Raw genomic sequence first — 27,330 nt, forward strand, 5'->3', positions numbered from 1 at the left:
TCTTGTATGACTTCCATGAGCTTGAAGGACTGCATCCATGCGGTTCGACAATGATTCATACAATTTATTGATGAAGTCATCAGGAATAGCAAAGAAAGCAGTCTTGCATGCCTCCCAGAGTTCATCAAGATTCTTTGGTTTCGTCTTCCATGCTTCCTCTTTCATTCTACCCCAGACATGCTCAATGATGTTCATGTCTGGTGACTGGGCTGGCCAGTCCTGGAGCACCTTGATCTTCTTCGCCTTGAGGAACTTTGATGTAGAGATGGAAGTATGCGATGGAGCACCATCCTGCTGCAAAATTTGACCCCTTTTATGGTTGGGAATGTAAGAGGTAGCTAATACTTCTTGATATTTTAGGCTATTGATATTGCCTTCCACCCTGCAAATCTCTCACACACCCCCATACTGGATGTAACCCCAGACTATGATTTTTCCGCCACCAAACTTAACTGTTTTCTGGGTGAATCTCAGATCCATGCGGGCTCCAGTAGGTCTCCTGCAATATTTGCGGCGGCTGTGATGTACAGTCCCTGACAAAAGTCTTGTCGCTTGGGTACAAGTTGACCTTAAGTGCCCCTCAAATACATGTCTAATCAATTTTTTTTACAAGAAATGGCTAATTTTAATCCCAACAGCTTTTGAAATAATGTTTTGGTGCCAGACGAAACTGCTGAAAAGATCAAGGTGCTCCAGGACTGGCCAGCCCAGTCACCAGACATGAACATCATTGAGCATGTCTGAGGTAGAATGAAAGAGGAAGCATGGAAGACGAAACCAAAGAATCTTGATGAACTCTGGGAGGCATGCAAGACTGCTTTCTTTGCTATTCCTGATGACTTCATCAATAAATTGTATGAATCATTGTCGAACCGCATGGATGCAGTCCTTCAAGCTCATGGAAGTCATACAAGATATTAAATACGGATCTCACAGCACCACTACTTAATTCACTGATGTTACGCAACATATTTTTGTATTTGAAGTAAATTATTTGTTCAATTTTCACATTACTCTCTGTAGGCGACAAAACTTTTGTCTTGCCAAAATCCGACCTTTCTGTGTTCATTAAATGATCAATCTTTCTTCAGTGAAGCAAATTTATTGTTTCGTATATTAAACATAATTTGGGAGGGTTTTAGCTTTCATATGAGCCATTTCTAAAACCAAAGGATTAATTAAAAGTCAGGTTATAAGCTGGGCGGCACGGTGGTGTAGTGGTTAGCGCTGTCGCCTCACAGCAAGAAGGTCCTGGGTTCGAGCCCCGGGGCCGGCGAGGGCCTTTCTGTGTGGAGTTTGCATGTTCTCCCCGTGTCCGCGTGGGTTTCCTCCGGGTGCTCCGGTTTCCCCCACAGTCCAAAGACATGCAGGTTAGGTTAACTGGTGACTCTAAATTGACCGTAGGTGTGAATGTGGGTGTGAATGGTTGTCTGTGTCTATGTGTCAGCCCTGTGATGACCTGGCGACTTGTCCAGGGTGTACCCCGCCTTTCGCCCGTAGTCAGCTGGGATAGGCTCCAGCTTGCCTGCGACCCTGTAGAACAGGATAAAGCGGCTAGAGATAATGAGATGAGATGAGATGAGGTTATAAGCTGTTGTTTCGACTAAATGGATAAGCGACAAGACTTTTGTCAGGGACTGTACTATAAAAGGACCTGTGTAAAATAACTCCAGCGAACACATAGTCCGATGTTAACCCGTGTTAACACATTAACGGATAAACCAACGTACACAGGACGAGATTTCCACACATACACACAATGTAATGTTCTGTCATGATCGATTCGCACAGGATAAGCGATCTCCGTATAAATCACTCAGACGAGAGAGTGTTTTCACAATGTACACATGCTCATCTCATCTCTCTCATTATCTGTAGCTGCTTTATCCTGTTCTACAGGGTCGCAGGCAAGCTGGAGCCTATCCCAGCTGACTACGGGCGAAAGGCGGGGTACACCCTGGACAAGTCGCCAGGTCATCACAGGGCTGACACATAGACACAGACAACCATTCACACTCACATTCACACCTACGCTCAATTTAGAGCCACCAGTTAACCTAACCTGCATGTCTTTGGACTGTGGGGGAAACCGGAGCACCCGGAGGAAACCCACGCGGACACGGGGAGAACATGCAAACTCCACACAGAAAGGCCCTCGCCGGCCACGGGGCTCGAACCCGGACCTTCTTGCTGTGAGGCGACAGCGCTAACCACTACACCACCGTGCCGCCCCTGTACACATGCTCATCACATGAAAATATTAAATCCAAACCAAACCCGAAAAGTAAACTCTATATACCGAGAGATAATAGCCATACAAGACACGTTCGAGCGTTCACTTGTTCATATTGGTACCTGAATACTGTGCAGTGTTTCTCCTACCATTATTTTGGGGATAATCCCCCCTCCAATGGGACCCCATGCCCCCCTGAAAGCCCCTCACACACACACACACAAACACACACACACACATTTTAAAGTCCGGAAAAAAAAAACAAGAGTGCGGTTCTGTTGTGAAAATTGTTTTAATTATTGTTCTAAAATAAATGTGTAAACTTAAACACAACTCCTTTAACTGTTTGTTCATGTCCAAATATTCTGTAATAGGAGCCGCGGAGAGGGAGGGGTCCTGCAGGTGACCATCCTCATCCAGCCCCGCCCACCAGTAAATTTAGGGGAAACGACACTGCCGTATATAGATTTTATTTTAAAAGAAAAACAAAAAATGTCCCTGGGCGCTGACATCTTCCTTTTTCTGAGGTTCAAACATCGCGCTCGGAGTACAGATCGTGACGTCACAGACACCCTACATGACTAACCGAGGCTGAGATCTAGTCCATATATCGCTTCTAAATTGTTGTAACCAACCCTAAAGATGCCGAGTATCAAGTGTTTGGATATAAACCAAGTTGGATCATTGATCATTTTATGTGACGTGCTTTTGTTTGTTTTTATTCACCGAGAAAAGCCATCTTTTTGGAGAACAAGAATCACATCGCTATGACAACGAACGTTGTTTACTAGTACCCGTGTCAGTACTGCGTATGCGTTATCTCGCCGAGTGAGATTTAAACTTCATAAAAATGAAGTCTGTTGATTCACGGATTTTGTTGCCAGTAAAAATCATACGGTTACAGAAAATTTCTGAATCGATTTTTAGAATGAGAAGCCTTTATTTGTGTGGGTATGTTTTCACTGCTTCACGTGGGTTAAAAGCAGAGAAAGAACTTCACTGTGCTATAATGTACAGTACAGCGGTGCTTGAAAGTTTGTGAACCCTTTGGAATTTTCTATATTTCTGCATAAATATGACCTAAAACAACATCAGATTTTCACACAAGTCCTAAAATTAGATAAAGAGAACCCAGTTAAACAAATGAGACAAAAATATTAGACTTGGTCATTTATTTATTGAGGAAAATGATCCAATATTATATATCTGTGAGTGGCAAAAGTATGTGAACCTCTAGGATTAGCAGTTAATTTGAAGGTGAAATTAGAGTCAGGTGTTTTCAATCAATGGGATGACAATCAGGTGTGAGTGGGCACCCTGTTTTATTTAAAGAACAGGGATCTATCAAAGTCTGATCTTCACAACACATGTTTGTGGAAGTGTATCATGGCACGAACAAAGGAGATTTCTGAGGAGCTCAGAAAAAGCGTTGTTGATGCTCCTCAGGCTGGAAAAGGTTACATAACCATCTCTAAAGAGTTTGGACTCCACCAATCCACAGTCAGACAGATTGTGTACAAATGGAGGAAATTCAAGACCATTGTTACCCTCCCCAGGAGTGGTCGACCAACAAAGATCACTCCAAGAGCAAGGTGTGTAATAGTCGGCGAGGTCACAAAGGACCCCAGGGTAACTTCTAAGCAACTGAAGGCCTCTCTCACATTGGCTAATGTTAATGTTCATGAGTCCACCATCAGGAGAACACTGAACAACAATGGTGTGCATGGCAGGGTTACAAGGAGAAAGCCACTGCTCTCCAATAGGAACACTGCTGCTTGTCTGCAGTTTGCTAAAGATCACGTGGACAAGCCAGAAGGCTATTGGAAAAATGTTTTGTGGATGGATGAGACCAAAATAGAACTTTTTGGTTTAAATGAGAAGTGTTATGTTTGGAGAAAGGAAAACACTGCATTCCAGCATAAGAACCTTATCCCATCTGTGAAACATGGTGGTGGTAGTATCATGGTTTGGGCCTGTTTTGCTGCATCTGGGCCAGGATGGCTTGCCATCATTGATGGAACAATGAATTCTGAATTATACCAGCGAATTCTAAAGGAAAATGTCAGGACATCTGTCCATGAACTGAATCTCAAGAGAAGGTGCAGCAAGACAACGACCCTAAGCACACAAGTCGTTCTACCAAAGAATGGTTAAAGAAGAATAAAGTTAATGTTTTGGAATGGCCAAGTCAAAGTCCTGACCTTAATCCAATGGAAATGTTGTGGAAGGACCTGAAGCGAGCAGTTCATGTGAGGAAACCCACCAACATCCCAGAGTTGAAGCTGTTCTGTATGGAGGAATGGGCTAAAATTCCTCCAAGCCGGTGTGCAGGACTGATCAACAGTTACCGCAAACGTTTAGCTGCAGTTATTGCTGCACAAGGGGGTCACACCAGATACTGAAAGCAAAGGTTCACATACTTTTGTCACTCACAGATATGTAATATTGGATCATTTTCCTCAATAAATAAATGACCAAGTATAATATTTTTGTCTCATTTGTTTAACTGGGTTCTCTTTATCTACTTTTAGGACTTGTGTGAAAATCTGATGATGTTTTAGGTCATATTTATGCAGAAATATAGACAATTCTGAAGTGTTCACAAACTTTCAAGCACCACTGTATATGTGACAAATAAAGGCTTTTCATTCTAAAAATCGAATCAGAAATTTTCTGTAACCGTGTGATTTTTACTGGCAACAAAATCCGCAAATCAACAGACTTCATTTTTATGAAGTTTAAATCTCACTCGGCGAGATCACGCATACGCAGTACTGACACGGGTACTAGTAAACAATCCTGTCGCCATAGCAATGGGATTCTTGCCGTCTACAAAGATTTTCTCAGTGAATTAAAAAAACAAACAAAACAAAAGCATGTCACATAAATTGATCAATACACCCAAGAGCGATGTATCCACTAGATCTCAGCCTCGGTAAGTCATGTCGTGTGCACATGATTTCACAATTCGTACTCAGAGTCAGAGCGCGATATGTGAATCTCGGAGAGAGTAAGATGTCAGCACCCAGGGACACTGTTTTTCTTTTAAAATAAAATCTGTACACAGTATACAGGTACAAATATGAACAAGAGACGTGTGCAGGTCTGAGCTCAGCCTTTGTCTGATTGAGAGATAGCCCGCTCAGAAATATATCGACGCCAGGATTAGAACCGACACTGCAAAACCTGAGTCCTTTCCTGGGCAGCACTCTAAACCACTCAGCATTACATCGCAAGCTGAGGTTCTGTAACACGGCACTTACATAGTCAGTACGCAGTGACATCACTCCGCAACTGTGGAATCGCTACCTGAGGCTGGCACGCCTATTACGTTCTTAAACACGCTCGAACTCGGTTAAAGTGACACAGGTCGATGTGCTGGTTCAGGAATCATTTCTGAACTGTTTGAGCTGATACCCATCCCCAGAGCTGGTATGCATCGTTTCAATACATTTTATTTCCTAATGCAGGGCATCCTAACCACGTGTTAGTCGGTTTACAAACCGCTCACTCGACAGCCAGTCCGGAAAAGTCATGCGCGGGTCGGAGGTCGTGACCGCGGAGCCAAAGCAAACATGATGGGTCGCTCAGATCGAGCGAAGGCTCCGAAATCGAGACAAATTTAAATCTCATCTCATCTCATTATCTCTAGCCGCTTTATCCTGTTCTACAGGGTCGCAGGCAAGCTGGATCCTATCCCAGCTGACTACGGGCGAAAGGCAGGGTACACCCTGGACAAGTCGCCAGGTCATCACAGGGCTGACACATAGACACAGACAACCATTCACACTCACATTCACACCTACGCTCAATTTAGTCACCAGTTAACCTAACCTGCATGTCTTTGGACTGTGGGGGAAACCGGAGCACCCGGAGGAAACCCACGCGGACACAGGGAGAACATGCAAACTCCACACAGAAAGGCCCTCGCCGGCCACGGGGCCCGAACCCGGACCTTCTTGCTGTGAGGCGACAGCGCTAACCACTACACCACCGTGCCACCCACAAATTGAAATATTTAGAAAAATATTTTTCGAAAAATAAAAATTGAGAATTCCAAATCTAAACGCACCTGTGAGCTTGAAGGCTCTCGAGCGCTCGCTTCGGTGTCGGAGGCCGCTGGTTCCCCATATTTGTTGTGACCTCGCTCATTATAATATTATAATGAGGATGAACTTCAGCCAGGGCGGCACGGTGGTGTAGTGGTTAGCGCTGCTGCCTCACAGCAAGAAGGTCCTGGGTTCGAGCCCCATGGCCGGCGAGGGCCTTTCTGTGCGGAGTTTGCATGTTCTCCCCGTGTCCGCGTGGGTTTCCTCCGGGTGCTCCGGTTTCCCCCACAGTCCAAAGACATGCAGGTTAGGTTAACTGGTGACTCTAAATTGAGCGTAGGTGTGAGTGTGAGTGTGAATGGTTGTCTGTGTCTATGTGTCAGCCCTGTGATGACCTGGCGACTTGTCCAGGGTGTACCCCGCCTTTCGCCCGTAGTCAGCTGGGATAGGCTCCAGCTTGCCTGCGACCCTGTAGAACAGGATAAAGCGGCTAGAGATAATGAGATAATGAACTTCAGCCAAGTGTAACCATTAGCATGCGGTGTTTTTCCAGTTCATTCTCTTTCCCAGGTCTGAGGCAGCAGGCAATACAGCGTGGGATTCAGGTACCTCGGGGTTATTTTAGCTCCACAGGGTACTATTCATCTTTTTAATACATCGACCTGTGTCACTTTAAACATACACGTGCCAACGAGCAAACACTCGAACATGTCTTGTACGGCCATCATCTGTCAGTATAAAGGAGTTTACGTTTTGGGTTTTGTTTGGCTTTCATGCCAGCTTATCCTGTGTGAACAGGTCAGAATTACTACAAACGTATCCCATAATTTAACAGACACGTGACTGGAAACCTGATCCCGTCCGAACAGTACTTCCAGTCTAGACCCTTCAGGATCAGGTGTGGTAGCTGGCCTTTACACTCATCCTCTGTAGCGCGTTCTGCCGTCTGATTTAATTAGCTCATCAGTTCTGCCCTCTGTCCTGACCCTGTTTTAACTGCACTACTGTGTTCCTGCTTCAGCACTCTTTAATTCCCATTTGAGGCCAATAAACATCTCCGTGCTATCCAACCACCAAATGTGCAAGAGAGCAATTCAGCATGCACAACCTGCAATTAAGCACGAGTATAATAATTATAGACAGAAAATTGCACACTGGGATATTTGCATATTAGTGCGAGAGACGGCTTGAGAAGAGGGAGAGAGAGAGTACATCTTACCAACGATCTTACAAGAATTATAGAACCATGAATGAATAAATTAAGTGCTTTGTTTCTCCAGTAACATTTTCATTTCGCTGATACATATCATATACGGGTCATTCTAGAATTCGGGGTATATACAGTGCTGAAGTGCACCCCCTTTGAAAATTAACATTTTAAACAATATCTCAATGAACACAAACAATTTCCAAAATGTTGACAAGACAAAGTTTAATATAACATCTGTTTAACTTATAACGTGAAAGTAAGGTTAATAATATAACTTAGATTACACATTTTTCAGTTTTACTCAAATTAGGGTGGTGCAAAAATGAGTGCACCCCACAACAAAAACTACTACATCTAGTACTTTGTATGGCCTCCATGATTTTTAATGACAGCACCAAGTCTTCTAGGCATGGAATGAACAAGTTGGCGACATTTTGCAACATCAATCTTTTTCCATTCTTCAACAACGACCTCTTTTAGTGACTGGATGCTGGATGGAGAGTGATGCTCAACTTGTCTCTTCAGAATTCCCCATAGGTGTTCGATTGGGTTCAGATCAGGAGACATACTTGGCCACTGAATCACTTTCACCCTGTTCTTCTTCAGAAATCCAACAGTGGCCTTAGATGTGCGTTTAGTCATGTTGGAAAAGTGCACGATGACCAAGGGCACGGAGTGATGGTAGCATCTTCTCTTTCAGTATAGAGCAATACATCTGTGAATTCATGATGCCATCAATGAAATGCAGCTCCCCGACACCAGCAGCACTCATGCAGCCCCACATAAGGACACTGCCACCACCATGTTTCACTGTAGGCACCAGGCATTTTTCTTTGCATTCCTCACCTTTGCGACGCCATACAGTTTTGAAGCCATCAGTTCCAAAAACATTTATCTTGGTCTCATCACTCCAGAGTATAGAGTCCCAGTAGTCTTCGTCTTTGTCAGCATGGGCCCTGGCAAACTCTAGGCGGGCTTTTTTGTGCCTGGGCTTTAGGAGAGGCTTCTTTCGTGGACGGCATCCATGCATGCCATTCCTCTGCAGTGTACGCTGTATTGTGTCGCGGGAAATAGTCACCCCAGTTTGGCTTTCTACTTCTTTAGATAACTGCAGTGAACTTGCATGCCGATTTTCTTCAACCCTTTTCATCAGAAGACGCTCCTGTCGAGGTGTTAACTTCCGTGGACGACCTGGACGTCTCTGTGAGATGGTTGCAGTTCCATCTTTCTTAAATTTTTGTACCACTTTTGCTACAGTATTCTGACTGATAAGTTAAGCTTTGCTGATCATCTTTTGTGGTGGAAAGAAATTATTCTCTTTGGGGAATTCTGAAGAGACAAGCTGAGCATCACTCTCCATCCAGCATCCAGTCACTAAAAGAGGTCGTTGTTGAAGAATGGAAAAAGATTGATGTTGCAAAATGTCGCCAACTTGTTCATTCCATGCCTAGAAGACTTGGTGCTGTCATTAAAAATCATGGAGGCCATACAAAGTACTAGATGTAGTAGTTTTTGTTGTGGGGTGTACTCATTTTTGCACCACCCTAATTTGAGTAAAACTAAAAAATGTGTAATCTAAGTTATATTATTAAGCTTACTTTCACATTATAAGTTAAACAGATGTTATATTAAACTTTCTTTTCAACATTTTGGAAATTGTTTGTGTTCACTGAGATATTGTTTAAAATGTTACTTTTCAAAGGGGGTGCACTCATTTACGCTCAGCACTGTACATACATATATATATTTATTTTTTTCGCAGTGCGGGTTCCATCAAATCCTGCGCTCTGATTGGCTGGCGAGCGGGTCTGTATCCTATGGTACGGACCCCGGTTACGGACCTCTGGCGACTCGCTCGTTCACAACAACAACAAACATAGCATTTTTGTCAACATTTATCGTTTTTATAAGACTTATTTATAATATTTTTATTAAAAATCTTATAAATTTTTGCCAGCATTTCTCAGGAGAATAGCATTAATTTTACAGCATGGATAGCGATAACGACAGTGTTCACAGCGAAAGCGAGTTTTACTACCCTGAGGAAGAAGAAATAAAAGAAAACATTTCAGGAGAAAGCTAAAAACCTCTAACTGTTGCTAACGCCGAGCAAAAACATGGCTGAATCCTGAATGACTCAATTTTGTATAAATAGGGGACTACATAGGCGGCAAAATGTCGTTTTTTCCAGCCATGGAAGTGCACTTGTATACCGAGGAGGAAGCCATTTGCATTACAGCCGTGAATGAGGATTCGAAATGGCGGCTCGGCTCGGTTTTCCCTTTCGGGCGCTCTCATTTTCTGTTAGAATTTGGTAAAGAAAAAATATATTATTTACCAGCTTAAGGTCGGTCCGTATGGTGACCTCGACCTTGAATAAAACCCCTCCCCCCACAGTACTTTCAAGACCTCGGTCACGGTATTTCACGATACAGACCTCCCAGCTGGTAAATAACATATATTTATTTATTTTATATTATTTTATTTTTATTTATTGATATGCTGCTGTGATCTGAGCCCTCAAACAGTGTTTCGTTGTATAGTAATGTGCAACGACAATAAAGAATCTATCTATCTATCTATCTATCTATCTATCTATCTATCTATCTATCTATCTATCTATCTATTTGGCGTCTCTGAGATAAATCTTTTATTTTCCACAAAATAAATCTTTATCGAGTCAGTTTTGAACAAGAATACAAATTATGACAAGCTTTCACCAATAGCAATGCTTGATGTACATTTTAGACCCAATTTATCCATAAGATATGAACTAAACGATTCCCACCCCTCCCCCCACATTACTGGCCGTCTTCGACTCCTGATTCATCCATTCAACTCAAATAAACAGGAAGTGATTCAGTCTAACTATCTGTTTTTTGGAGCTTATTCTATTAACTGTTATAAAAATCAATTGCATCAAAAAAGTCTATTTTCGGTACTATGTGAAATTTCAGTCATAAAAAAAATATATTTTTTTATATCTGTCCTAATGTTCTTGTCAACTCTGTTAACTGTTATAAAACCGCATAAAATCCGCAAAGACTTTTAATAATACGCATGACACCTGCACCGAGTGATGTCACTTCCCCTGGCGGGAAACTTCAGAAAGGCAGTGAGGTGTGTTACGTTTCTTCTCTCACTAATTTGAACAAAATGTTGAGGATTTTACACCAACAGCGGATTAATTATCCATCAACTCTGTTATTGTGACATTGGAGTCAATCTCTCGTTCATTTTTTTACAACCCCGATTCCAAAAAAGTTGGGACAAAGTTCAAATTGTAAATAAAAACGGAATGCAATGATGTGGAAGTTTCAAAATTCCATATTTTGTTCAGAATAGAACATAGATGACATATCAAATGTTTAAACTGAGAAAATGTATCATTTAAAGAGAAAAATTAGGTGATTTTAAATTTCATGACAACAACACATCTCAAAAAAGTTGGGACAAGGCCATGTTTACCACTGTGAGTCGACATCCCCTTTTCTCTTTACAACAGTCTGTAAACGTCTGGGGACTGAGGAGACAAGTTGCTCAAGTTTAGGGATAGGAATGTTAACCCATTCTTGTCTAATGTAGGATTCTAGTTGCTCAACTGTCTTAGGTCTTTTTTGTCGTATCTTCCGTTTTATGATGCGCCAAATGTTTTCTGTGGGTGAAAGATCTGGACTGCAGGCTGGCCAGTTCAGTACCCGGACCCTTCTTCTACGCAGCCATGATGCTGTAATCGATGCAGTATGTGGTTTGGCATTGTCATGTTGGAAAATGCAAGGTCTTCCCTGAAAGAGACGTCGTCTGGATGGGAGCATATGTTGCTCTAGAACCTGGATATACCTTTCAGCATTGATGGTGTCTTTCCAGATGTGTAAGCTGCCCATGCCACACGCACTAATGCAACCCCATACCATCAGAGATGCAGGCTTCTGAACTGAGCGCTGATAACAACTTGGGTCGTCCTTCTCCTCTTTAGTCCGAATGACACGGCGTCCCTGATTTCCATAAAGAACTTCAAATTTTGATTCGTCTGACCACAGAACAGTTTTCCACTTTGCCACAGTCCATTTTAAATGAGCCTTGGCCCAGAGAAGACGTCTGCGCTTCTGGATCATGTTTATATATGGCTTCTTCTTTGAACTATAGAGTTTTAGCTGGCACCGGCGGATGGCACGGTGAATTGTGTTCACAGATAATGTTCTCTGGAAATATTCCTGAGCCCACTTTGTGATTTCCAATACAGAAGCATGCCTGTATGTGACGCAGTGCCGTCTAAGGGCCCGAAGATCACGGGCACCCAGTATGGTTTTCCGGCCTTGACCCTTACGCACAGAGATTCTTCCAGATTCTCTGAATCTTTTGATGATATTATGCACTGTAGATGATGATATGTTCAAACTCTTTGCAATTTTACACTGTCGAACTCCTTTCTGATATTGCTCCACTATTTGTCGGCGCAGAATTAGGGGGATTGGTGATCCTCTTCCCATCTTTACTTCTGAGAGCCGCTGCCACTCCAAGATGCTCTTTTTATACCCAGTCATGTTAATGACCTATTGCCAATTAACCTAATGAGTTGCAATTTGGTCCTCCAGCTGTTCCTTTTTTGTACCTTTAACTTTTCCAGCCTCTTATTGCCCCTGTCCCAACTTTTTTGAGATGTGTTGCTGTCATGAAATTTCAAATGAGCCAATATTTGGCATGAAATTTCAAAATGTCTCACTTTCGACATTTGATATGTTGTCTATGTTCTATTGTGAATACAATATCAGTTTTTGAGATTTTGTAAATTATTGCATTCCGTTTTTATTTACAATTTGTACTTTGTCCCAACTTTTTTGGAATCAAAAATAATATGATTAAAACCCATAACATTCTGTTTTTAATACATGCCGTGTGGTCGCTAGTTTGAGGTGAGCGTGCGGAGTTAAGACACAAAATGGTGGAAAATGTCAACTCTGTTGTCATGAATTCTGTTGTTGGGTTGCCCAGTTTAACGATAACGGAGTTGACGATGACGAACAGAGTCAACACTTGAAAAGTACCCGTGGTTATAGAAAGGGCCGGATAATATCTGCTTTCGTTTCATCTCGATCGGGGAGCCTAAACGTTTTGGGAAAATAACTTGAGCCAAAAAAATTGACATCATGAATTTTCTGAGACCCCAAGCCTTGGTCGTCTTACATTTTTTAAATTACAGATTTGTAATACGGGATTACTGAATATTTTACTCAAGCGACTAAAAACCAAAGGAATGCTGTAGTCCTCACACTGCCTTACCAGTCGAGTGTGAAATGTTGTATTGTTATAAGAAACACACACTTGAAGCAGAGAAGCCTGGTTTACACTTGGCTCCTGATTTTGCCATTCACTCGATCACACATCATCCCTGTCCATCAAGTTTCCAAATCGAACTGTAAAATATTTAGCGATTTCATGCACAGTGACGTTAAACACACTGACGAGCTCTGTCTCTATTAAAACATTCTGCCGTCGTCATGATTGTCGTCACGAGCTGCGTGTCAATTAGAAAACTCTGACCTTACACTACCGTTCAAAAGTTTGGGGTCACCCAGACAATTTTGTGTTTTCCATGAAAAGTCACGCTTTTATTTACCACCATAAGTTGTAAAATGAATAGAAAATATAGTCAAGACATTTTTCTGGCCATTTTGAGCATTTAATCGACCCCACAAATGTGATGCTCCAGAAACTCAATCTGCTCAAAGGAAGGTCAGTTTTATAGCTTCTCTAAAGAGCTCAACTGTTTTCAGCTGTGCTAACATGATTGTACAAGGGTTTTCTAATCATCCATTAGCCTTCTGAGGCAATGAGCAAACACATTGTACCATTAGAACACTGGAGTGATAGTTGCTGGAAATGGGCCTCTATACACCTATGGAGATATTGCACCAAAAACCAGACATTTGCAGCTAGAATAGTCATTTACCACATTAGCAATGTATAGAGTGGATTTCTGATTAGTTTAAAGTGATCTTCATTGAAAAGAACAGTGCTTTTCTTTCAAAAGTAAGGACATTTCAAAGTGACCCCAAACTTTTGAACAGTAGTGTACATTCAAAAGAATTTACAACCCCGATTCCAAAAAAGTTGGGACGCTGTGTAAACTGTCAATAAAAACAGAATGTGCAGATTTGCAAATCATTGAAACTCTATACGGTATTTCACTGAAAATAGTACAAAGACAACATGTGGAAACTGAGAACTTTTATTGAAATATACTGTACGCTCATTTGAATTTGATGTCAGCAACCCGTTTCAGAAAAGTTGGAACAGGCCAACAAAAGACTGAAAAAGTTGTGTAATGCTAAAAAAAAAAAAAAACGAATTTGGTTAATTGGCTACAGGTCAGTTACATGACTGGATATACTGTACAAAGAGCATCCCAGAGAAGCGGAACCTCTCAGAAGTAAAGATGGGGATGGGTTCAGTGATCTGTGAAAGACTGCGTGGGCAAACAGTGCAACGATTTAAGAATAACGTTCCTCAGTGTGAAATTGAAAATAATTTGGGGATCACATCATCCATGGTACATAATACAGTGTTCTCCACGGGTGCTTTTAAGGTGGCGCACTGCCACGTTATAATTCTGGCCTGCCACCCTTCCCTTGGTCAAAAAAAACCCCAAAAACGTAACTTCGTCAGCATACACCAAATAAATCGTAAAGTATTCGCTTGATTATAATTTTGTAACTATTTAACACGCAGAAGACCATTAAACGAATGCATACGAGGCTACCTGAAGTGGCCACGCGATTGCAATAGAAAACCATCCGGCCGGCTGCGTACAGATTGTGACCCAGAGTTCTGCAGATTGAAGTCCATCCCTGCGTTACACTACACCGCACCACATTACACTATACTGACACATAGTAACGCTGGAAGCTACAAGCTGCAGCTAGCCAGCAGCTAAATAACTCTGCGGGTGTTTGTAGCGTTACTGTGCAATGGTTATGCTTATCTATCGTCTTTTCTGACCATACACGGTTACAGTAACCACACACACACACGTTAGTTAAGTTCAGGTCTTTTATTTTACGTATCTGTGATCGTGTAGGCGAGAGCTGCATTTTCCCATTGCTTCTCTGTTTGTTTACTGCAGGACTTCTGGGTTCCTGGGTCAAAGGACCTGAACTACGGAGGCCAGGGTGGCTTTGTAGTGCCAGTCTCGGGCACGTGCACCAGCTCGTGCATGGATTGGAGTGGTTTCACCCAATTAACATAATGTGTATTGTAAAAAAAAAAAAAGCATGCATTTATTGTAATTGGGTATTTTGTTTATACATGGAAGTTCATTTATTTTTCACACACAGAAAAACTATAATTAGTTCAGGGATGTGTAACAGGCGCATCAGTCTCAACTGAAATATCAAATGAGGCTCACATTGACAATAAAGATGATATGTACAGTAAGAATGTGTTAATTTAGCATTTTATATCCATTTATTGGCCAGTTTCACTGTCAAAAAAGCCCACCGGGGCTCCGCCCCTAAGTGGCCCCCAAACCCCCGCCACCACCTTTTATTTTTGAAAAGTGGAGAACCCTCTAATATCATGAAAAGATTCAGAGAATCTGGGGAAATCTCTGTATGCAAGAGACAAGGCTGAAAACTGACATTGGATGCCTGTGATCTTCAGGCCCTCAGGAGACACTGCATTAAAAGCAGTGGGCCCGAGCTCTTTTACGATGGACTGAGGTGAAGTGGAAAATTGTCCCAAGGTCTGACGAATCAAACTTAGAAATTATTTTTCGAAATCATGGACACCACGTCCTCCAGGCTAAAGAGGAGACGGACCATCCGGCTTGTTATCAGTGCACAGTTCAAAAGCAGCATCTGTGATGGTATGAGGGTGCGTTAGTGCACACGCCATGGGTAGCTTGTACATCTGGGAAGGCGTCATTAATACTGAATGATATCTACACATTTCAGAGCAACATGCTGCCATCCAGGCAAAATCTTTTTCAGGGAAGGCCTTCCTTCTTTCAGCAAGACAATGCCAAACTGCTTTCTGTATATATTAAAACTGCATGGCTCTGTAGTAAAAGAGTCTGGGTGCTAAACTGGCCTGCTGCAGTCCAGACCTGTCTCCTATTTAAAACATCTGGCGCATTATGAAGCGCAAAATATGACAAAGGAGACCCCGAACTGTTGAGCAACTGAAATTGTATATCAGGCAAGAATGGAACAACGTTTCTCTTTCAAAACTACAGCAATTGGTCTCCTCAGTTCCCAAACATTTATAGAGTGTCATTAAAAGTAGAGGTGATGCAACTCATACCCCTTTTCCACCAAATCAGTTCCAGGGCTGGTTCGGGGCCAGTGCTGGTGCTGGTTCACAACTCGTTCAACTTGCGAGCCAGCTGAGAACCAGTTTGCTTTTCCATAGCTCGCGGTGCTAATGGAAGCCACGTCATTACGTCGCTGTATACATCAGTTATGTTGTTGTATACGTCATTACGTCGCTATGTTTGCATAAACCTTGGCGCGAATATCGAAGCAAAAACAACATGGAAGAAGAAGCAGCAGCAACAACAACAACAACAACGGATGACTTCGCGTTTGTACAGCTGCTGCTTCTCGTCGCTTAAAAATGGTGATCTTTTGCGGTCTTGTTATTGTTGTTGGTCTTAACAACTCCGCCCCCCTGCTGACGTAAGCGGTTCTTTCCTCTGGCCCAGCAGAGAGTTGATGCTAGCCTGGAACTGGTTTTTCTGGCCCCAGAGCCAGTTCTTTGTCAGTGGAAACAGAAAACCCAGTTCCAAACTAAGCACTGGCCCCGAACCAGCCCTGGAACTGCTTTGGTGGAAAAGGGGCAACAGTGGTAAACACGCCCCTGTCCCAACTTTTAAGAAATGTGTTGCTGACATCAAATTTAAAAAACAAAACAAAAAAAGAGCATATGAGTGATTCCACGCTTATGGGTACTGAAATGGGGACATGAACTTATTTTTAAAAATTCACCTAAAACCATTTCTTTTTTTACCATCAGGTCACAAAACATGTAATCTTTAATGAATGATATGTTAAAAGATAACTTTAATTTTCTGAGATGTAATAAAAACATTTATATGCCAAAGTCAGAACGTAACAGAAGTGTTGTGGACATATAGATTCTCAATTTTAACAATGTAGAATTACTTTTTGAAACATAGGAAGGTGATGTTTTAGCAAATATAATTAATAAACATGTGTAGTAGAATAAACATACACATTCTTTCAATAAGATTAACATGGTATATAGCTAGATTGTAATTAATTTGTAACAGACGCGAGATGGACAATCGTAACAGAAGTAATGTAACAGACATCATTTCGGAACTCATAGGCTTGACTTTGGCATATAAATATGTTTTTATGACATCTCAGAAAATTAAAGTTATCTTTTAACATATCATTCATTAAAGATTACATGTTTTGTGACCTGATGGTAAAAAAAGAAATGGTTTTAGGTGAATAAGTTCATGTCCCCATTTCAGTACCCATACGCGTGGAATCACTCATATATTTTTCAAAACGTTTGATATCTTGTCTTTGTACTATTTTCAATGAACTATAGGGTTTCTATGATATGCAAATTATCACATTCTGTTTTTATTTATGTTTTACACGGTGTCCCAACTTTTTTGGAATTGGGGTTGTCCTAATCTAGAAAATCCTCAACACTGGTACACCAAACAGGTCTTTCAGTAGGTTTGAAGGCGATATGAGAGGTTTATAAAATTCAAGCAATAGCAGTAACAGGAAAACAGTTTCGTCTTGGCAATCAATAATGGCCTCGAGTTGTGCGTCAGTTTGTGATATGAGACACAATGCAGGGGTGTACCCTATTCATCTAAATACGACTCTCAGTATCATTTCAAATTTTTAGCGTGCAAAATCAATCTTCCATATCTGCAAAATAAACCAATGAAACTAAAGCGGAGATTGTGAGCTTCTCTCACAACCCCATTGATAAATCAAGTGACCCCTGGTTTGGGAACCCCTGATCTGGATCCTGATTTCCTCTCAAAACAATATGCTGTCTCGTCCAATAGTTCTTTGAAACAAGTGAAAGCACAGCTCTGCAGACTGACTGGATTAATGCATTGTCTTTACCACAGAGGCGATGACGGAGGCGGTGGCAGCAATCTCGTAGTACGTGGTCCACTGGGCGGTCTGCGTGGCCGAGTTGAAGTAAAAGGTCTGCAGGACGTATTTGCGGAAGGCCACGCTGTACGGCCTCTGCCAGCTCAGAATGACTGCCGTGGGACTCAGGGGGTACACCACCAGGTCCCGCACTCCTGTTGGCTCTGTCATTAGGTTACACAATCACAGTCAAAAACATCAAAAGGACATTTAGTGTTTTTACCAGAAGACACCATGCAGCAAATACATGCTCATAAACCTGACTTTTAATTAAGCAAATAATTAACTATAAGTATAAATACACAGCTGATTATAGGAAATGGCGTGCACTGATTAGTCAAGAAATTCAGATTATTTCTCGATAATCACTTCGAGCGACTCGTCAAAATGGTGGCCGATCGCTTCATCACTGTAAGTGAGGAAGATTTACAAATGATGAAAGAAAACGCCGTTCCTAAAAGCACTAAAGATGCTACGAAGTTTGGTCTAAAACTATTCAAAGGTACGGTGGAGTTGTGATTTATTTTATCCATTTCAAAACAAAGTATTTTATGTGAGTTGGCATAGATAAGTGACGCAAGTCTGTGCCGCACCGTTATTACATTTGCATGCTGCTTTTGAAGTTTGAAATAAATTAATTTTTAATACAATTTTTTAAAATAATCATCTGTGTATTTATATTTAACAGTTATTCCATGAGATCGAGCCGGACATGAGCTGATAGCCGACGAGGCGCGTAGCACCGAGTCGGCTATAAGCTATGTACGACGAGATTGAGTGGAATAACTGTTTATTCTATCCACATTTACTTACGGAAGCTGCGAGAGGCCCTTCATATAATCCTTTTTTTATTCCCCTTGTTATCCCGAGATAACAACATAATTAATTCAGGATCTTGAGAAAACAACACAACTAATTCGAGATCTCGAGAAAACAAAACCGTTATTTCGAGATCTCGAGAAAACAAAATTATTTCATGATCTCGAGTAAACAGCTGAGAAATGGTTCATTCAGGTGCGCCAAGAGACTTGTGATATGCGACTTTGGGGCTATTTCTCATTCTGTATAGACGCAACTTTGGTCATTAGAATGTCTGGAATAATTGATCACCTAATAAGGCAGTATTCTCCCTGTGTCAACCCCTGATCAAAATACTGCCTTATTAGGTGATCAATTATTCCAGACATTCTAATGACCAAAGTTGCGTCTATACAGAATGAGAAATAGCCCCAAAGTCGCATATCACAAGTCTCTTGGTGCACCTGAATGAACCATTTCTCAGCTGTTTACTCGAGATCATGAAATAATTGTTTTGTTTTCTCGAGATCTCGGAATAACGGTTTTGTTTTCTCAAGATCTTGAATTAGTTGTGTCGTTATCTCGGGATAACAAGGTGAATAAAAAAAGATTATATGAAGGGACTCTCTCGGCTTCCGTATTTACTGGAATTTGAGTAACAGAGCATTTTTGTTTTTATTTTTTGGCAAATTCGATAAATAAAAAACTATATACAAAACATCCGACAAAATAATTTCCACTTAGAATGTAAACACACCGGCGAAATGACGGGAGCAATTTGTGAAAAAAATGCTGTAATAATTAAAATTCTTAAAAAACGAGATACAGTCTTACCATTAAATACTTTCATTCCATATTTTGTTGCCTTTTTTTTCAGGGTTTTGTTTTCGAGTAGTTTTTACTTCGTCCTCGGTTGGTTCAGCAACACGCTCCGCCATTTTGTTTTTCTCTACTCACGGTATATGAGCTGATACCGTAGTAGCAGAGTAGCCAATCAGAGCGCACGACTGCTCATATCCAGTGAATGTGGATAGAATAATAGACAATGATCCGCCTCAGGCTCAGTAAATATCGACCTCGACTTGACATCTGTTATTATTCACCGATTTTGGCTGAGCCGGAGACGGATCATTGTTAAATATTCAAAGAAAAAACATTAAGATGGTGTGTACCGATATCAACAATGACTGGTTCGGAGGGGGGGCTGATCAGGGGTCCGTTGGTGTAATAAACCACCACTCTGTACTGAGCACCAGGAGTCAGGTTAGTGATGATGTCACTGGTGGTGTTTTCCTGTAATTGATAACAAAATCAGTTGTGAGGATTCAGATTTATCAGGGAATACTGAGTGGACATGGGCTACTAAAGGGATTTATTTTCATGCAGGCAAAAAAAAAAAGTTTGCATCTGTTTGAATCCAAATCTCATCTCCACTACAAGTACAATGTCGATGGCAACGTGACCGATGGTTATTTCTCCGTCTAAAATGTCAACGTGGAATCTGTAGCTGAAGTCTAATCGCATCATTATGAAATTATTTGCTGCACTGCACACTTGAATGGAATGAGAGCTGATTTGATTGGACATCACAGCAGCATGGAAGCGTGACTCGAGGTTTTAACCCACCGGGCGCTTGGAGTGCAGTAAGAACGCGTGATATACAAATAACCATGAAATATAAATACTTCCTGATGTGCGAGACACTGTCACTTTAAAAGTGTACCCATGTCCATGTCCTGCTCCCCACAAAGGAGTGTAATTAATCACAGTGGGTGTAATTAGGAAAAACCTGGCACTGTTATTGTTTTCACTCCCATCAGATTGCAATAAAAGGTTTTTGGCTTTCATGGGAAAATAGCCTGCTTTGTACGACTCTGTAATTTCCCGTTATTAAACTCGCTTGTTAGCAGGGTGGAAACGCCGCCAACCTGGCTAGTTTAGACTAAAGGGGCGTACACATATATCCTAGACTAAACTCGTTTTTTTTTATATGAAAGTATGTCCCTTTACACACTCATCCAGAAGGGTAATTTTGCACAAGGCCATCTGTCTACAGCAGAAAAAAAAAAAATAACAAAACGCGTCTGGAAAAATCCCAAGGGAGTCTGGAGCCAGATTCGTGACGTCACCTGCGGAAGCGCCAGCAGGCTGCGCGAGCTTTGCACGGTTTCAGTGCACAGCCTGTGTAGACCAAGCGCTCCCATTTCTCTCTCATTGTCCGGTCTTTTGGGAAACGATGAGTACTAATCCCATCAAGATTGGTGTTGCTACACCCTCCTACGATACATCTGTTAACCATTTTAATAATTACGCGATAACGTTGAAGAAATTTGCAGAAAACCACCAGGTCGTTTTCAGTGTTGGGAGTAACGCGTTACAAAAGTAACGAATTACTGTAATGCATTGCTTTTTGCAGTAACGCGGTAATGTAAGGCATTACAGAAAAAAATTGGTAATATTTTACTCGGTACAAATGTCAGTAACGCGCGTTACAATGCATTTTTAACCTGGAATGAAGTGGTGGGTTTTTTTCCTTCAAACAAATTCGCCAAAATCACGCGAGATCAGCAGAGGTGAAACGTCCGCGCAAAATGTTTCACTTCCTTTTCCTTTAGGCTAGTCAGACAGGAGAGAGAGAGATGAGTGAACCTGCAGCTGATCTAACGTCGGAAAGCACATTCTCCAGATGGGCACACGCCCATTACTTTAAGTTTGTGAAAAATAAGGATGTGAAGAACATCGTAGTCAAATGCACTTTGTGTGCTAAACCTAAAGAACCGTCCACTTCCCGAAATAGCACCAGTAATTTAACTAAACATTTACAGAGGTGCCGTAGTAGCATGAAGTTACGGTAGCAAGGAAGCAAGCGGAGGATGAGAGTGGCGATAAAATCACAAAGCAGCCAAAATTAACGTTCTGCCGCTCTGAGATGCTCCTTCAGCCTCAGGAGGTTAGGAGACTTGTGGCGGAGTATGTTGTTGAAGATATGCTGACAGTTTGTTTACATTTTTGTCCTGTATAACTGAGTTTTCTGGTCGGAAGTCAGACTAAAGTGATTGAGCTGCCTTTCCTTCGAGGGCTAATAGGCCGAAGCACTTCAATATCATTAAAAGCACTTTGATTTTGGGGGTGTCATGGCTCAGGTGGATAAGGCGCCATACCATAAATCCGGGGACCCGGGTTCGATTCCGGCCCGAGGTCATTTCCTGATCCCTCCCCGTCTCTCTTTCCCGCTCGTTTCCTGTCTCTACACTGTCCTATCCAATAATAAAGGTGAAAAAAGCCCCAAAAATATCTTTAAAAAAAAAGCACTTTGATTTTGTTATTTCTAATTCGTTTTTCGAAATGTGACTGGGTAGCCTCATATAGCTAATAGTCATTGTCTAGCCGTGATTTAAAAGGCTTGTGGGTTTTCCAGGCCAGTTTTATTGTAGGCTACGATTTGCCATAATATGTTCATTATTGTTAAATTTCTGAAATGGAGTCATATCCCTTAGGGCTAATCTTTTTTATTTTTTAATGAAGCATAAACTATGCTTAATGCTGTAAACTTGAAAACAATAAAGGCATAGAAATGCTAATTCTGTATCCTGTCATATCTTTAGACATTACAATACAATACAGTTCAATTAATGTTAATATGAATCGGCCTAAAGTTACAGTATTTCCATCACAATTTGCCAGACTTTGACCTTTTGTCTGTTCTTGCGATGATCGTTCCTTGTATTGTGCCATGAGCCGTCACTGTGGCTATTATATTCTACTGTTTTTAACCACAAGCCGAGCTCAGTCAGATACCACAGCACCTTCCACTGGATGTGTGATGAGCTCATTGAGCGTCTTGAGCTACAGTTAGATTGCCAAATCCATACTGTACTTCCAGTTATTTTGCTGAGAGTAACTTAAAAGTAATGCAACAGTAGTGTAATGCCTTACATTTTAAATACAGTAATATTGTAATGTAACTAATTACTTTAAAACGACAGTAACAAGTAATAAATAAGGCCAAAAAAAAAAAAGTGTGTTTCCGGTAACATGAAATACTAAAATAAGGTCGGTAGGTAGGAAAAAGGTTTTTTTTCTTAATTTTTTTTTTTATTTTGTTCGAAAAAATTAACACAAGTAAACATCTTACAAAATAGTATTTTGGCACAGAATCCTTTATACCACACATCATAATAAAATAAAAGTGTTTTAAATCTTTAAACGAATAAAAAAAATATCGTGAGAGTTCGAGTTATGATCTGCGGAAGCGTATTGCTGCCACAGTCAAAAAAATTGGCTTAGAATCAAGTAATTACGCGAAAAGATATTGTTAACAAAGTTATCACGTTTTTACAATATATTTATCATGTAATAACATAACATCACGTAATTTCATGATACGAAATTATCACGTTATTTCATGATATTTTCATGTAATAACGTGAAAATAACGTCCTAGGCTAGGCTACTTCCATTAAAAGCAGACGGCCTTGCCTAGCCTACTGTAGAACTTGGGTCGAGCAAAAACACCGAGCAAAAACATGGCTGAATCCTGAATGACTCCTATTTGTATAAATAGGGGACTACATAGGCAGCAAAACGTAGTGTTTTTCCCTGCCATGGAAGTGCACTTGTATACTGAAGAGGAAGCAATTTGCATTACAGCCTTGAATGAGGATTCAAAATGGCGGCTCGGCTCAGTTTTCCCTTCCTCCTTCAGTATACAAGTGCGCTTCCATGTTTATGCAGGAGGGCTGATAGAAGTGGCGAAACATTTTACTTTTTATCGTTTCCTTCACAACTTGAATGCGCTGAAACAAAAAAATTATGACAAACTAAGGCCGCTTACACTAAAATATCGAGGGAAATTTGTAATAAAAACTTTACGGTCTGCAATTTCGACGCGGAAATTCTCGATCGGTCGGGTTACCGGAAACACACTTTTTTTTTTTTGGCCTAATGCAAAACAGTTTTGGGCCCTGTTTACATTATTTCGAATCAGCGGATCATCACATTAACGTTTTTAAAACGATTCGCGTACACACACAAAATTTCTGTGCCCGCAACAAAACACACAGCAACGCCAATACACGGATACGCTAATCACATGACTAATTAGACGGCACATCACATGATCCCAGTGCATATCGGGCATGCGCAAGTCACTCACCACTTGCAAGTGGAAGGATGTCGTTGTAAAAAATGAAGTATGCCAGTCTGTTATCGGCGGTACTGGTACTACAATGACGCCTTTTTTACACCGTGTATGGCCTTCGTGTTTATGCTAGAAGGATCTAACAGTGTTCGGTACACTCTTCACCTCGCAGAACGGCCGTTTTTTGCGATTACAACAAGACTATTTAGTGCTACGGTAACCAACACACTTCCTGTATTGCTCATTCACTTAATGACTTCCTCAACACACTTCCTGTATTGCTCATTCACATGACCAACGTGGCATGACCAATGCCAGTGAATCAGGAAGGTGGATGTCACAGTGACGTTGTCCAATGATGACGTCAGCTAGAGCTCAGCACTGCGTATCCTCGTTCCTCAATGTTTACACAGCACCGGATCAGATACGTACTGGGTTGAATACGTGGGCCCTGGCGGATTCAAACTGTTCCGCCTGTGGAGTCGTTTTCTGGCGTTTTAATGTGCACGGACAGTGCATCTGCAACGAAAACGATACGGATACGGTCTAATGTAAACACCACCTTGAAGTAACTTGCCCAACACTGGTCGTTTTCTCATAAACAAACCAGCGCTGACGTAGGATTCAGAGTGAGGCGTCCCGCACGTGACGTCACGAAAATCACTGTTTGCCAGGAAATCCAAATGCCAAGTTTTTTCAGAGGCGGACCAATTCGCCTCAAATGGCTTGATTTCAACTGAATTTTTCTGGTATTGCGCAAGGTAAAAAATTGCACAAAATGTGACAGATATTTGACCAAAGTATAATATAAAATAGGAGAATTACACTGATCTTGCTCCTGAATTTACCCGTGATATGCACTTTAAGTGATTTGCTCATCGCCCATCGCTTTGTACCTGACAGTTGGTCGCTAGTGAACATTCAAGGCTCTGGCTGCATCAGAATACGCACAATTCCATACTGTTAGTCCACGAAAATCAGTACGTGCGATGTCTGAATACTCAGTAGGGATTTAATACGTAGTACTTGGATGCCTACTACATCTGTAGGATGCAAATGTTCCACACTATGCTACATGATTCTATCCCATAATTCAGCTGGGGCCCTCAAAGATGACTGCCGGAAACGAAGCTAGTTGTTGCAGTGGAGTAGAAATGTATCAGGAATATCCGTTACGGGAAAAAAACATACTTTTGATCTTCAAAACACACACTCACCGGCCACTTTAATAGGAACTTGTTCTTGAGTCTAAGATTCCTGTTCTTGGCTGCAGGAGTGGAACCCGATGTGTTCTTCTGTTCTGCTGTTGCATGCTGAGATGCTTTTCTGCTCAGCACGGTTGTAAAGAGTGATTATATGAGTTACTATATCCTTCCTGGCAAAAAAAGCTTGAACCAGTCTGTCCATTTTCCTCTGACCTCTCTTATCAACAAGGCGTTTGTTTCCACCCACAGAACTCGATGTTTTTTGTTTTCCGCACCATTCTGTGTAAACTCTAGAGACTGTTGTGTGTGAAAACCCCAGGAGATCAGCAGCTTCTGAAATACTCAAACCCGTCCATCTGGATCAAACCAACACCCATGATTAGTATCTGCATGATTTGATGCACTGTGCTGCTGTCAAGGGATTGGCTGATTAGAGAACTGCATAAAACAGCAGGTGGATGGGTGTACATAGGTATACATCACTGGTGAACATCTGGATCAGAGGACAGGTACAGTGTCTTGCAAAAGTATTCATCCCCCTTGGTGTTTGTCCTGTTTTGTCGCATTACAAGCTGGAACTAAAATGGATTTTGGAGGGTTAGCACCATTTCATTTACACAACACGCCGACCACTTTAAAGGTGAAAATTGTTGTTTTATTGTGACACAAACAATAATTGAGATGAAAAAACAGAAATCTGGAGTGTGCATAAGTATTCACCCCCTTTCGTATGAAACCCCTAAATAAGAGCTGGTCCAACCAATTCACTTCGTAAGTCACATAATTAGTTGATTAAGATCCACCTGTGTGCAATCAAAGTGTCACATGATCTGTCACATGATGTCTGTATAAATCTGGAAGGACCCTGACTCTGCAACACTACTAAGCAAGCAACATGAAAACCAAGGAGCCTCCAAACAGGTCAGAGACAAAGTTGTGGAGAAGTATAGATCAGGGTTGGGTTATAAAAAATATCCCAAACTTTGAATATCCCAGGGAGCTCCAATAAATCCATTATAGCAAAATGGAAAGAATATGGCACCATTACAAACCTGACAAGAGAAGGCCACCCACCAAAACTCACAGACCGGGCAAGGACGGCATTAATCAGAGACGCAACAAAGACACCAATGATAACACTGAAGGAGCTGCAAAGATCCACAGCGGAGATGGGAGGATCTGTCCATAGGACCACTTTAAGCTGTACACTCCACAGAGCGGGGCATTATGGAAGAGTGGCCAGAAAAAAAGCCATTGTTTAAGAAAACACGTTTGGAGTTTGCCCAGCAGCATGTGGCAGACTCCCCAAACACATGGAAGAAGATTCTCTGGTCAGATGAAACTAAAATTGAACTTTTTGGCCATCATGGGAAATGCCATGTGTGGCACAAACCCATCACCCTGAGAACACCATTCCTACAGTGAAGCATGGTGGTGGCAGCATCATGCTGTGGGGATGTTTTTCATCTGCAGGGACAGGAAAGCTGGTCAGGACTGAAGGAAAGATGGATGGCACTAAATACAGGGCAATTCTGGAGGAAAACCTGTCTGAGTCGGCCAGAGGTTTGAGACTGGGATGAAGGTTCACTTTGCAGCAGGACAATGACCCTAAACATGCTGCTAAAGCTACACTGGAGTGGTTTAAAGGGAAACATTTAAATGTCTTGGAATGGCCTAATCAAAGCCCAGACCTCAATCCAATTGAGAATCTGTGGCATAACTTGAAGATTGCTGTACACCAACGCAACCCATCTAACTTGAAGGAGTTGGAGCAGTTTTGCCTTGAGGAACGGGCAACAATCCCAGTGGCTAGGTGTGCTACATACTGTACCTCAAGAGACTTGCAGCTGCAACTGCAGCAAAAGGTGGCTCTACAAAGTATTGACTTTGTGGGGGGGAGATACCTATCAGGGATGAGAGTGGGTGGTCATCAAAAAAGCAGAAAACAAGATGGCGCCCGAAGCCAACGGGGGGGGGCTTCAAGATGCCCCCCCGGAAAATTTTGAAAAATAAGGCCTTACAAACCACTTTCCTGCAATCTGAGCTGTAGTAGATAAAAAAAATATATCTGTTGTCTTTTTTATATATTTACATGAAAATATGTTTCAAATCAATAGGAGTATTATTTGAATTCAAGATAAAATCACATTCTACATTCAAGGGTAGGGTTATAATTCATGATCAACAAAAACGACAAACTAAATTCACATTAAACTTCAATTTTATTAATTATCAAAATGTTCATATATTAAATAAAATTTTAGGGTGACTGACCTTTTCTCTCTATGTCCTCATTAGTTGCATATGATTTCTTCAAAAAGTCTTTTGAAATATTTAAGTTTTCAAAACTGTCTGCATTAATTCAGATTTACTGACCATCATATACATGTTCAATGTATTAAATCAAACGAATGCCAAGTTTATGGGATAATGTCTATGTACACTTTATACAATTATTTATAGTTCACAGTCACTTCTCATTTTCATTTAATCATTTCGACTTCTTCAGCTTTTTGGCCAAAGACAAGAGCTTGTCAGTCCTCTCTC

General features: G+C 41.4%; 1 protein-coding gene across 3 annotated transcripts in view; it reads right to left on the minus strand.

Annotated features, from left to right (window-relative positions):
* ptpro (protein tyrosine phosphatase receptor type O) overlaps nt 1-27,330 on the minus strand; it is a 258,318-nt gene that overhangs the window by 124,995 nt on the left and 105,993 nt on the right. For all 3 annotated transcript variants that reach the window (XM_060902876.1, XM_060902875.1, XM_060902874.1), the window contains exons 8-9: nt 19,611-19,731; nt 17,611-17,804 (exon numbers count right to left, since the gene is read on the minus strand). In XM_060902876.1, coding sequence (XP_060758859.1) covers nt 17,611-17,804; nt 19,611-19,731 — 315 coding nt within the window. The remainder of the gene's footprint in view (nt 1-17,610; nt 17,805-19,610; nt 19,732-27,330) is intronic.

Source organism: Neoarius graeffei, chromosome 21, assembly GCF_027579695.1.
Source record: "Neoarius graeffei isolate fNeoGra1 chromosome 21, fNeoGra1.pri, whole genome shotgun sequence".
Taxonomy (NCBI): domain Eukaryota; kingdom Metazoa; phylum Chordata; class Actinopteri; order Siluriformes; family Ariidae; genus Neoarius; species Neoarius graeffei.